General features: G+C 48.2%; 1 protein-coding gene across 4 annotated transcripts in view; it reads right to left on the reverse strand.

Moving 5' to 3' along the window:
- Positions 1 to 13,590, reverse strand: part of Rassf2 (Ras association domain family member 2) — a 37,353-nt gene that overhangs the window by 9,552 nt on the left and 14,211 nt on the right. For all 4 annotated transcript variants that reach the window (XM_029474637.1, XM_029474639.1, XM_021154320.2 and 1 more), the window contains 6 exons: positions 10,423 to 10,513; positions 7,461 to 7,536; positions 5,188 to 5,339; positions 3,115 to 3,203; positions 2,106 to 2,266; positions 713 to 814 (listed from right to left, as the gene is read on the reverse strand). In XM_029474637.1, the coding sequence (XP_029330497.1) occupies positions 713 to 814; positions 2,106 to 2,266; positions 3,115 to 3,203; positions 5,188 to 5,339; positions 7,461 to 7,536; positions 10,423 to 10,481 (639 nt within the window). In that variant the 5' untranslated portion in view covers positions 10,482 to 10,513. The remainder of the gene's footprint in view (positions 1 to 712; positions 815 to 2,105; positions 2,267 to 3,114; positions 3,204 to 5,187; positions 5,340 to 7,460; positions 7,537 to 10,422; positions 10,514 to 13,590) is intronic.

Below are 13,590 nucleotides of genomic sequence, written 5' to 3' on the forward strand. Positions count from 1 at the left end.
GCTCTTACCTGCTGAGCCATCTCACCAGCCCCGGGTTTGAGTTCTAGTAGCAAAAAAAAAAAAAAAAAAAAAAAAAAAAAAAAAAAAAAAAAAAACCTAAACATATAGATAAAACCATTTGGGGGAAAAAATAATACTATAGTCAGGAGGCTGAAGGCATTTGAGCCCAGGAGTTTGACACCAATCTAAACATAGTGAGGTCTCACTTTAAAATAAAAATGTGAATAAATAATGTTTGGTGGGTTCTTAAAATTATTTATTTATTTACTGTATGTGAGAGCACACTGTCGTGCTCTTCAGACACACCAGAAGAGGTCATCAGATCCCATTACAGATGGGTGTGAGCTACCATCTGGTTGCTGGAACTTGAACTCAGGCCCTCTGGAAGAATAGTCGGTGCTCTTAACCACTAAGCCAACTCTCCAGTCCACCCCTACCCCCTTGTACTTGGTATTTTTTAATTGTCATCTTGACACAATCTAGAATCACTGGGAAAGGAGCTTCACAGATGGATGTCTAGAGTCTGTTGACCTGGGGGAGTTAGCTTGATGATGTTGATTGAGGTGGGAAGGTCTGTTCCCTGTGGATGGTACCATTCACTAGCAATGGATCACAGGAGGGAGGGAGATCACTGGGGGAAACTCGAGGCAAGCTCTACCCCACCCCCTCAGCCTGAGAGCACAGAGGCTCACTGCCCATGGAGAGAACTTGCCTTAAACTTGTTGAGCAACAACTTCAGGACCTGCGGAGTGGTCATGGTGCTGTTGATGCGGACGTTGGTGACAGAGCCATAGGCTGGTGTGAACACTGATGTCTGTCAACAGAGGAGTCTGGTTAGGAGGGGAGTGGGGACAAGGACTGAGTATCAAAACCCAAGGGAGTAAGGGGAACAGCAACAGTACTCAAAACGTGCTCAAAGAGAGCCCTTGGCAGTCTGGCCAGCATTAGCCTTCAATGTAGATGAAGTGGTCCTCAGGGTTTAGCCAGCTCACACTCTGCTCCCTTGAGAAGTTTGGGTCTGAGCTCCAAAGAGCAGGATTAGAGAGACGATGATGAGATTAGACAAGCAAAACATTCACAAACACGCTTCCCTTAAGAGACCAGCATCCCACCATACCCTTGTGCATTAGGCAGTCTCTGGTCACCCTCCCACCATGTACTTGCTTCTGGTGAGATTTAAGCAACAGAAAGGAGGAGTTGGCTAGTTTGGGATCCCTAAGGTGGCAGTGTCCTGAGCTGAGTCCAGCAGCCTTGCTCAAAAGCAGTCATTAGCTCAGGGGTCAGACAGCAGCCGAGAAAGAAATAAACCATTATGGCCCACTTTCAGCGGGTGCATTTGCAGTTTGTCAGAGAACATGGAGAAGCAGGAGAGTCCAGCCCCATGTCAGTGCTCCCTCGACGGAACACTCTCAGTTTGTCCATCTGCAGCCACTCTGCTACATGACTGAGTCCAGGGACCAGAAAAGGAGGGAAATTCAAGCCCAGGACAGAAATCAGAAAAGTTTGCATCTTGGGCCAGTAGGATAGGAAATCTGGGGAGGGAGCAATGCTAGACCCAAGGGAGATTGATTGTACCTCCCTAAAGAACTCAGCCAATTAGGAATTTAAGGGGTCAGTTAAATGAGGAATATAAAAAGTGCTGTTTGTACCAAATGGCATGCCAGCCTTCTTGCCTTTTCTCTAGGATACTATTGACTTTGAAAATTCATAAAATATATCGATTTTACTACTGAGCCAGGGCTCTTATTATGAAGTGAGGATCTTCTCACTCCAGGGAGGGAAGCACAAGGTGCTGGGTGCTGGGGGAGATCAGGGGTGGGACCAGGAATTTACTACACAGTTGACCTGCCAAGGCGGGGGTGGGAGGGAGCTCATAGAACTTGGAAGGCTAAATCTGCTTTAAACCTTCAACACCTAGTGCAAACCATTCCTCACCCAAAGCTCCATATCTCTCAAGCCGATGAAGCCTCCATGACAGAACACCCTCAAACTGAACTGAAAATGCCTGCCTTCCCAGATACATCCCCAGGGACCACGTGGCACTGAAACTGCAGACCCCAGGAAGTGGTGATGTCCCCGAGGTTTGTCCTCCACGAGCCCTCTACCTTGTGGTTATAGAAATGGCCATTGATGGAGAAACGATGGCGTCTGATCCGTCGCTGGTCACTGGATGTCCTCACATTGCCACGGCGACGCACCCCAACATCGCTGCGTGTGCGCATCAACTGTGGGGTGTCCTCCTGCACAGGCTTCAGGCCTCTGGAATCTTGGAAGAAAGAGGAACATGGGCTGTTTACCTGAGCCCAGTTATCTTTGAGGCCAACTCTTTGGCACTTACTGTCTCCCCAGTAACACATTTTATAAAAATAATTTTCTGCTGGAGGAGACACAATGTGTGATTTACTGAGAGTAACAGTGCACAGGTTTCAAGCACGGGCCTCGCAGCTGGCTCCCAAGTTCAGATTTCAGCTCTATCCCCTGGCTTCTCTTGCCTCCGTTTTCCAGAGGGGTTACAAAAGCCTCTGCCTTGTGGGATCAGAGTGAGGCTGTAAGTAAGTTAACGCACATAACAGGGCGGAGAAAAGTACCTGGCTTAGGCTCAGCATGACCTACGGGGCTTGCAGGACGCTGCAAACAAGCTGCCTCGTGACCAACCTTGAGGCCTTACCCTGAGTTGAAACTAGTCATAAAATAAGTACTTTGTGAGTCAACTCCCAAGAGGTGCTCACAGCAAAGTCACAGAGACAGGAAGTCAAGTGGTGGCTGCCACTGGTGAGGGGACTGGGGGACTAGAGCTACTGCAAAAGCTGCCACTTGTCTGGGGAGAGGACCAGAAGGAGCTGCACCCACTCCGGGTGGTGGCAGCAGGCCTTCTCCTTGGCGTCATTTGGATTTGCATGCATTTGCTTGTTTCATCTCAAAGGACATTTTGCAGGTTGCTTTGAAGGGAGGAAACTGAAGGGAGAGGAGGTGGGAGAATTTAAAGTCTTTCCTTTTAACTTTTTAAAAAGCTATTGATCCATGTGCATTTTATAGATGTAGACAAGAAGTCACAGGTTCAAACACAGCTGTCACCCCGTGGGCCTCTAGCAGGAGGCTCTTTCTACTGCTCACCTGTTGGGCTGTGTGTCTCGAGGCCTTCAACTGGCATATCCACTTCTGAGATCTGAACAGTGGGCATGGTGAGGGGCTTCAGTGTGGTGCTGCGGGGGGTCGGGGGGAGGCAAACAAACAGCATGAGCTTGTTCAGACCTTAAGAGGACAGGTCCCAATTTCACACACCCCTTCCTGCAATGGGAACTTTTATACATGCCATGTAGAGAAACTCAAGTACTTGACAGGCAAGCAAGAGGCAGGCAAGATGTGCTGAGCATCCAGGAGCCTGGCCCAGATCCCATTCTAAGTGCTGAAGGGGGCAGGGAGCTCAGGAGAAACATGTTCTGTTTCTACCTCTGCAAGAACCCAGTTCATTAGACCCAGAAGGGAGAACCCAGAGCCAAGTCCATGCACTGAGTCTCAAAGCACATGTGGGGGCCTATGGCCCATTTTCTAGGGACATGATTCCAAGCTGGGTTTCTTTCTGTTGGAGGAACATCTCAGAAACTGCCTCTGGCTTCTACGGCTCAGGAGTGATGATGCTCTCGGGGTTGCCACCAGGAGAAGGGACCACAAAAGGTCACCTGAACTACGCGACCTGGGTTTGCTGTGGTAACTGGGAATATTTCCTGAAAGCCCCAAAGAGCCATGGAGGCAGCTCAGAAAAACACATCCAAAACCAACAGGGAATACAGTCTGAAGGGAGAATCGAGTTTCATAGGAAGGACCAGAATAAGAAGAGGGGAGGGGCTCCCTAAGGCATACATTCTTAGAATAATGGCTTTAAGGAAAGAAAAGTAAAATTGACAAACTGGAAGAATTTTTCCTCATAACCGTCTAAGTCTCAGTCTGTGCCCTTCCGAGAAATGCAGGCACTGGGTCCAGGTGGCACCCCGTCGCCACTGTCCAATGCAGAAACTGGTCTGAGCATCTCAAACACACTCCTGCGGGCAACATTTAAGTTTGGCTGGCATTTGGGACATGCTTCTGAAAACCCTTAAAAATATTTACAGGCTTCAAGGACCAGGTTGTCACTGGAGAATGCAGAAAAACCAGGAGTGCAGACGGAAGGACCCTTAGGCATCACAGGAAAATGGGATCTTTAACATCATCTCACTTGGAGAACAGAATGTAACAATCTAGAGGTCAAAGCTGGGCACGGACAGGGTCTGGCCCACCGGAACTGTGGATGTGCTGAGAGCAAGCCCAAGAGCCCTGACCAGGCTTCCCTGTGCCCAGTGGGCAGGGCAACAACTTCCCTCCTTAGCCCCAAGGTTGGTTCCAGGGTTTGGCTGTTCTGTGGATATTTCTCAACTTAGGACACTGATCCACTTGGCCGTGGAATGTAACAACATTCCAGGCAGCCAGCAGGGAGGGAGGGCTCAGTTCCCCTTTAAACTTGAAAGCACGTCACTGTGGTTTTGGCTGAGTGGCCAGCACACTCCACCCAAGCTCTGGCCCGAATGCCGCCCACCTCAGCAAGTTTCGAGGGGAACAAGGCTAGTTAGTCACTTGATCTCAAGACTGAAGTCCCAGAGAGAACAAGATCGGCCCCGTGCCAGCATCCAGCTTCTCATTCAGTCACAGAAGGTGGGAGAGCAGATATGCTGCTCTTCGCTGACCTTGCAATGAGGTCCAATAGAGGACCTCCTAGACTCCTGCCTCCTGCCATGACCTGTTCCAGGTGTACAGGAGCTCGCTGGCTGACCTCACTTGGCTGGCTCAGACAGAACATTCCTTTCTCTTCTATTAGGTTCCACCAAGAGAGAGAGAGCTTTGATCAGTGAGTTCAAATCCTAGATGTCCCTGGACATCTAGGCCCATTCCAGTTGGGAGGATATATGTGGGTTGGCACCCTGTCGGAAGCCTCAGGCTTGGCTAGGGATCCTGGAGAGAGGACCCTCTGCTGCACATAACCCTGTACTCCCCCTTGCTGACTCAGAACCACCCCTCTTCACTCTGTGCCTGTGGAGTCAGGCAGGTGAGAGGTCCCTTTGTCCCCATCCCAAACCTGTGGCAGGTAGCAGTTGGGGTGCTGGGAACTGGACCAGGAGCCCCCAGATACCCTCAAATTCATCTCCCTTCACTCACCCCTGTGCGCCCAGGTTACAGCCGGAGTGCCAGGAGGAGGAGGATGGAGGGGGACGAATGCGTTCGTGGTCATCCTGCATCTGCAGCCGAATGGGCCTGCGCAGCCCCCAGGAGATGTTCAGTAACCCCTCCACAATGAACTCATCTTCCTCCTGCCATGAAACAACCGAGGGTGCTGAGCCCAGAGTGGATCCATAGGATGCGAGGGAGGGAGCGAGCAGTGAGCAAATCCTAGCTCTAAAGCATGCTCTGCTGGGAAGTTCCGGCTCTGGCTCCTCGCAGATGACCTCAAAGGTCAACAGCACAAACGTTTCTGGAGGGAAGGTTCTCAGCAGCATGTGGGAGATCCCCAACAAGACCCTGTTTCTTTAAAACTGAGACACACATGGGCAATTCATCAAACCATTTTTATTGCCTTCATCTTAATGACTTTAAGGAAATCAGAGTACAATAAGAGGTGTGATAGCTCCTATCTATAGTGTCAGGACTCAGGAAGTGGAGGTAGGAGGATTGCCAACAGCTCCAGGCCAGGATGAGCTTCAGAATGAGCACATGACCAAAATCAACAAGGAAGGAAGGAAGGAAAGGAAGGGACAGAGGGAAGAAGGGAGGGAGAGAGGGAGGGAGGGAGGGAGGGAAAGAGAGGGAGGGAAGGAGGAAGGGATAGAGAGGGAGGGAGGAAGGGAGGAAGAGAGGGAGAAAGGGAGGAGAGAGGAAAACAATTAAGATGGAAGGAAGGAGAGAGAAACAGAGAGAGGGTCAGAACCTCTCTTAAAATAACAGAGACTGGCCTAATTAGAAGCAAGGACAAAACCCTAGAACTGGCTGTTTCCCCTTGCGTTTAGCAATCTGACCTGACTTTGGGTAACGGAGATTCAAAGCTTCCCCCAAGTTTACTTACAGAGCAGAAGTGTTGCCTTAAAAGGTGTCAAGTGTCTGCTAGCTGGGAGCCGCAGTCCTGATCTAATTATTTTTTAAAGAAGAACTAACTCCCCCAGTGTTTTTCATAATCTAACACACCACTACACCTCCCAAGAGGCGAATAAATCCTTCGGGAATTCCAAAGTTACACTCAGAGATTGCTGACTAACAAGAAGCTCAACATAAAACCCTCCCAGATGCAGCCCCTCCAATCCTGTTTTGACCGTGAGGTCTCAGAGAGAGTTGACGACAGGATTGTTTTAGTTTGATTACAAGATGTTCCCGCAGGCTACATGCTAAATGTTTGCTTCCCCGCTTGTGGAAACCTTAGGAAGGAGGGCCTAGCTGGAAGAAGTGGCCCACCTGGTCTCTAGTACCTTTCTGTGTGCCTCTACTTCCTTCCTATCCACCATGAGGTAAAGAACTCCCCTGCCACACACTCCCACCACCAGCATCTTCTGCCTGGGCACATGAAGCCAAGTGTCCACAGGCCAAGCCCTCTGACACTGTGAGCTCAAATAAATCCTCTCTCCTTTCAAGTTGTCTGTCAGGCCGTGCATTCATAGCTGCACAAAGTAATCCAAAGACAGGAGCAGGACAGCTATGCCAGGCCCTGGTTCTTGCCCACAGCTCAGCCACCAGTTAAGGACCAGGCTCTTCCTCTCCCTTCTGAACCCAAGCTTTCACGGGTGTCAGAGAGGAACCATGAAGATCTTCAGGATGCCTGTTTAATGATCAACAACTGGCCTGGGCCAAAGGATCCACTCTGTGAAGAGGGTAATACAAAACAAGATGGGAGAGGAACACAATGACGTCACGGCATTTTGGTGGTCTTAAGGAGAAAGGTTTTATGTAGGTAGGGCTGTTTCTATGGTTTCCAGATGGCCAGGGCTGGTGTTGCTCCTTGATATTGTCCAATGGCAGGATGGGATTTAACCCACAATAGGACAGAGACAGAGGAAGGTCACTGCACCTTATATTCTATTCCCCAAAGGCCTGCCTCTCTTTCTATGAACTAAATCACAAGGGACTGATCCCCTGGAAATGTATTCTAGCTAACCAAGAACACTTGAGTCTAAGTCAAGCTTCTTCATAGTTTACAGAAACAGATATAGGATGAATGAACTTGGCTTTGAGATGGAACCTGGGCAATGTCTGCTATAGCGATGTCTCTAGAACAGAACACCCATCCTTTCTGGATCAAAACTGGAACAGAGAAACCTTCCAAAGAATCTGAAGGACATCATCCATCATCGTCCTAAATACTAGGGCCATCTCCCATTGCAGGAGGAATGATTAAGAGTCTGGGCCCTTCCAGGGAGGCCTCCATACCTCCTTTGGGAATGCCTTACCTCTCGGTGTCGGAGTTGCAGGTTTTGGCCTTCATAGTACAAGTTGTAGGTCTTCAGATGTAGGAGAAGTTCACTCCTTGGAAGAGAAATACATTGCCAGCTGAAGCCACCACAGAGCAATCATTCCCTCTCTTGTTTACCCTACACCTGGCCTCAGTGGTCCTTTGAGTGTGTATATTTAATTCACATGTGTGTGCACACATGAACACCCACATGTAGATACCCAGGCACACACGCATGCAGAGTTCTGAACCAACCACCTCATCAACACCTTTACAGGATCAAGGTCAGCTGGGCAGTAGTAGCTGGGTGCACGCCTTTAATCCCAGCACTTGGGAGGCAGAGGCAGGCGGATTTCTGAGTTCGAGGCCAGCCTGGTCTACAGAGTGAGTTCCAGGGCAGCCAGGGCTACACAGAGAAACCCTGTCTCAAAAAAACAAACAAACAAACCAAAAAACCAAAAAACAAACAAAAACAAACAAACAAACAAAAAAGAACCTCCCCCCCCAAAAAAACAAAAAAACAAGATCAAGACAAACATTAGCTAGTAGCCTGGGAATATCATGGCAGCCTAGAGACAAAAGGCCTGGTGGGGGCTCTCCTGCCTCTCTGTGGCCTTCAATGGAAGGAAATGGGTGACCTAGTCACCTGGAACACCGGAATGAAAGGTGGTCAGTCAACCTGGTGACTCTTTGCTTTTCTATTAGGAGCCAGCCTCCACCTGAAACCCCCAATACCCTGAGCATCGTTGGGCCCTGATCCTGCAGTGAATAGAACACGTGTCCTATGTAAGAAGTTCCATGGACTTTGCATCCTCCAATAGAATCTGTCCTTACGTTTATCACAGACTCTAACCCTAAGCTCTGGTTATCAGCCAGTAGGATTCATTCTTATTGTAAAGGTCCCAGGCCACAAATCTACTATGTTTAAATATGTGAGGAAAGTTAAACACCAGGTCAGTCCTTGGAGGACTTGACTCAGTACCCACAAAGATGGCTCTATCCATGGGCTGACAAACAGCTCAGGACTAGAATCTGTGATAAACATAGGGTAGATTCTATTGTGGAGGCTGCCAAGTACATGGAGTTTCATTCTTCACCTCTCTCTTGAATTGTCCCCCACTCCCCAGCAGGCCATGAGATTTGTGTGTGGGGGTCCCCAACATTAGACAACATTAGACTTTATTGGCAAACTCCTGTTGTGTGTAGCAAACTCTCACTCAACAGACTAGATGAATAAAGGAAGTTATGTAGCGATGCAGCAATGGATATGTGTGTGTGTGTGTGTGTGTGTGTGTGTGTGTGTGTGTGTGTGTGTATGAATGTATCACATACCACACTAATGAATCTCATGTGTCTTATGTTAAGTGGAGGTTGCCAAACTTCTTGAACAACAGTGAGAGAGGCAGGAGGAGCCTTCAGGACCTTGGCCATCTACTACTCTTGACACAAGTGCCTGCTGTCTATCGCTGCTCCAGGAGGGACACCAGGTGACAGCTTGGGAAGCTGCCTATCTTGTGTGTCTGCCTGCTTTCCAGAGAAGAGGGGACAGAACTCAGCCCTTTTAAGCCCAGCTGGACAATGCAGAGATTTTTTTTTTGGCTTCCGAGAGAGGTCAAACCCACTGCAACGTCCTCAAATCTCAGACAAGTTAAACCTTGATAAAGGAATCCTTCAGCACAAGCTGGGCTGAGTTCGAGACTCCACAGAACTCCAGCAAAACTGTGCTATTCAAAAGTCCCGCTCACTAGCAGTCTCCAGGGAAACACTTCGGTGAAGGTTTAAGAATGTTCTGGATCTCGTACAACAGGCATCTCTAAGTGACCAAGGGTTGTGTAGTGCCTAAAACAATTTAGTCTCCAATAAGCCAAATAATTTTTAAAAGTGGGGGACATCAAAAGGGTAAAAAGGATCTGGTCAGACTTGCAGTGGACGGGCTGGAGGCACAGCTTAGTGTGAAGTGCTTATCTTTCCATGAGGCCCTAGATTTGATCTCAGGGGGATCAGAATTAATGTCCCCTCAACCTCTGTCGCCAAATCAATGAAGCCTGCTGCAGAGACTTTAGCAAAGAGGAAGACATGGCTCAGTCCCCTCCTTCTCCGTGTTCCTCTCTCATGGTATGGAATGAACTAGGGGGTGGTAGGCAATACTCTATCTCTGAGCTACATGCCCAGCTCATTCTTTTTTTAAATTTTGAGATAGAGTTTTACTAAATGACTCTGACTGGCTTTGAACTCACCACAGCCCAGGCTAGCTTTGAATTGGCAATCCTCCTGCCTCAGCCTCCCAAGTTACTGGGATTATAGGTGTGTGTTACCATACCCCACTGGCCCTGCCTCTTTTATCTAGAGGGTACCTGCGCCTATTTTACTCAGAGCCATGGCAATCCAGGGCGCACTATTTCAGCCTGGTCTTTCCCTAGCAACACCACAGTAGGGGCAGAGAGCCGTGTTTGTGTCCATTTATGGTAACTATGACAAAATACTTGAGACTGGGAGCCTCAAAATACAGGATTTCACCTCTCAGCTAAAGCTGCAGCTGATTCAGTGTTTAGTGAGGGCTGGTTCCTCTCTGTCTCCTCCCTGCTTCCCCACATGGCAGAGGGATCAGCCAACACCCTCATATCTCAATCCATCACCTTAGGCTTCAGACTTCAGAGGGAATTTGGAGGCACAAACATTCAGAGCATAGCAAGCAGCCACCAGCCAACTCCTTTTTCTAGAAGTCGTGTTTGAGTTCCCAAAGGCGCTGTGTCCTGTTACCCACTTTACTGGTCAGATGAGGCTCACTGGAGCATGTTTTCATCTATGGCTGCTATTTATCATGCCATGGCTCTCATTAGTCCACCTGTAGCTGCTTAGCTGCTCACAGAGATGAAACCCCTCCCCCTTTGGCTTCCATCTACCATCGTCAGAGTCCCAGCCTGGTGTGGACCACTGCCTGACACTATAAGACATCTTACTTGGGCATGTACTTGTCTTGTCCGCATGGGATTAGGGCAGGTTGGTGAGTGTAGTCCATCCTTCCCTCCTCTTTTCATCAGAAGGAGAGGCCTGTAATTGAAAGGAGAAGGCAGAGTTTAGAGCTTGGTTGTGATCTTGGTAGATCCAGCAGAAGACAGGAGGAGACAAAAGCAGCCAGCCTGGCTCTCCTTCCCCCAGATCCACAGCCAGAGCTGCCCAGAGTAAGCTGATGAGGGCCATACTGCTCCTGCTGGTCTCAGCCTCTAGGAAAAAATACCCACAGGAAAGAGCATGACTCCGCCCCAGCCAAGGAAAATACAGAAAACCAAGCCGGTTCCAAGCATGGCCAATGAGTCTCCTCTCTAAAAGGACATTTGCCACACAGAGGAAAGTCTCGTCTGTCAGAAACTTCCCAACCAACATCTATTGAAGTTGACCAAGGACAGGAAAGCACCTGAAATGTCCAAAAAAAGCCATGCTCAGCAGTGCAGCCTAGCTCTGTGCGGGTCATTGGAGCGCAGTGTGTAAAGGAAATTCATTGCTTGGGGAAAACAAGTAATGGGTTAGGAAACTAGGAGTCTCATTTTGTTTAGTTTTATGTTGTAGCAATGTATGCATATGTCTACACAGCCAAGTATAAGAAAGCATATATTCAAATCTTCTACCTAATATGCCAGGGCTCTTCCACTTTGCCCACTGAAATGTGCAGCTGGGCTGGGCTCAGTTGTGGGTCTGCCCTCTGCATTGGAAGATGCTTGCCAGCCTCCCTGACCTCTTCCTGCTCAAAACCAGTAGCCCTGCCTATGTCGTGACAGTTGCAAAGGTGTCTAACACTGAGCCAAGTATAAGAAAGCATATATTCAAATCTTCTACCTAATATGCCAGGGCTCTTCCACTTTGCCCACTGAAATGTGCAGCTGGGCTGGGAGCACTTGGAAGACAGAAGCAGGAGGATCATGAGTTTGAGGCCAGTTCCAGACAAGCTTAGACTATAGTGAGATTATGTCCACAAAAGAAAACTCATGTCTCCAGATATTACTTAGTGCCTTACTGGGCCAAAACTGCCCCTGGTTTGGAGCCCTGGCCCTTACAAAGACTTGGACAAAGATAAAAGGTTTTCTCTAGCAGTGACCTCAGTAGCCTACCCTCAACCTCCCAATATGTTATTAAGTGAATTCTCAGGGCTAGAGAGATGTCTCTGTAGTTAAGAGCATGGACTCTCTTCCAGAAGACCCAAATTAGATTCTCAGCACCCACACAGCAGCTCACACCTGGATGTAACTCCAGTCCCAGGGGGAATCCAATCCCCTCTTCTGGTCTCTGTGGTTACTGTACACACTCGGTGCACAAACACACAAGCAGGCAAAGCACAGCTACACATCAAATAAAAATAGATAAATGTCAAAAACAGGAAAGACATTAAAAACAGAGTTATAAAATGTGCAAGTGACATAAAACACAAAAATGACAGCAAATAGGGCTCACTACTCAGCTGGTAGCAAGGCCATCCTCGACACTTTACCGTGCTTAATCTGCCAGGCATCTAGGTCAGCCTTCCTGACAGTTATCAGCCCCTGCTCCTTCTGAAGCACCTCCAGCCCCAGATACCTTTTGTGACATACTTCAACAAGTATATCATTTTACGGAATCCACTGTGTTTGTGGGGACAGAAGGGACCTGTCCTGATCGTACCTTGAAGTTTGACCCTATGAGAACAGAGCCAGATCTCTGACTGGCAGAAATGTCAGACAATAAATCTACGTGGTTTCAAGGCTCTGAGTTTTGGTGGTTTGTTCTCACAACCTTGGGAAGTGAATAAAAGTTTTCCTCGGCCAGGATGAGACTCATACAACATCTATGTATCCAATAATGGGACCCTAAGAAGCTCTAGGTTCTAAATATTTGTATTTTCCCAAAAAACCCAGCATAATCTGACTATAAAACCAGAGTAAATGTGTGCTGTACAAAAAGAAGAAAAAAATAGGACAGGCAGGCTGGTTTGAAGCTTTTTTTCCCTCCTTTCTAAGTAGCAGTTACTTGTGTCTAGCAAATACCCTAGAAGGCCTCTTTCTATGTACTTGCATGTTTTCATAGTCTGTAAGTGTTCACCATGTGTCTAGCTGTGCAAAGCCAACTGTTTCCTGCCCTCGGTGTGCAGGTTTCGTAGGAGTGGACAGGAGTAGTTCTATCATGGGATAGATAGTCCTATCATGGGAGGGCCAGGCCATGGTAGCCCACAGGTCCACAGGAAGGACACTGCATCTGAGTTTAGGTCGGGTCCTAGGGATGAACTGGACTTAGTGACCCCCTAAGTAAGGTGTCAATGTAAGATAGTGGTGACAACGTGCAGGGTAGATGTGTCCAGGCAGAAGCACACCCTTTGTACAAGAGGGAGTGTGAGCCTCCAGGTCAGAACAGATAGTGTCACAATGAGAATGGAGAGGGTTAGGGCAAACTTCCAGGTAGCCCAGCCAAGAGAGTGGGCAGAGGGGAAGGAGTCTCTCGAGAAGAGAAAGGAAACAAGAGACGAAGTGTTCTTAAAAGCTTTTATAACAAGGCACCCAAGACAGAGGTGATAGTGGAGGCAGAAGCTGGTGGTAAAGCCCAGGGAATGCACGATGCCTGGAGCCAACTGGAACTACATGAAGGTCATAGGGGACCTTAATTAGAGTTGTTCAATAGCTGGGCTCCGATGAAAATCAGATTAGTGGTAAAGACTGAGCCTGGCCACTGGCTCTTTTTTCACCTCAAACACAAGGGAAATTATATTCTTCCTTTCTCTCTCTCTCTCTCTCTCTCTATCTATCTTTCTTTCTTTGTCTTTTTCTTTCTTTCTTAATCACTCTCTTCCATTATTGGTTCTTCTGAACACTCTTATGCTCTCTATCTAGTACAATCCATCCATATTTCCCTCTTGCTATTCATCCATCTTCCCATACATGCATTCCCCAACCACCCATTATCCTTCTACTCTTCCTTCCATTATCATCTCATCCATCTATCTCCCATTCATCCTTCCATCTTCCATCCACCTTCCTCCATTCATCCATCTACCCATCCATTCATCCATCTACCCATCCATTCATTCAGTCATCCAGCTGTCATCTGTCATTCATCCATCCATCCATTTTTCATTCGTCCATCCATCTCCCATCCACCCATCCATC

This window comes from Mus caroli, chromosome 2 (genome assembly GCF_900094665.2).
Source record: "Mus caroli chromosome 2, CAROLI_EIJ_v1.1, whole genome shotgun sequence".
Classification (NCBI taxonomy): Eukaryota; Metazoa; Chordata; class Mammalia; order Rodentia; family Muridae; genus Mus; species Mus caroli.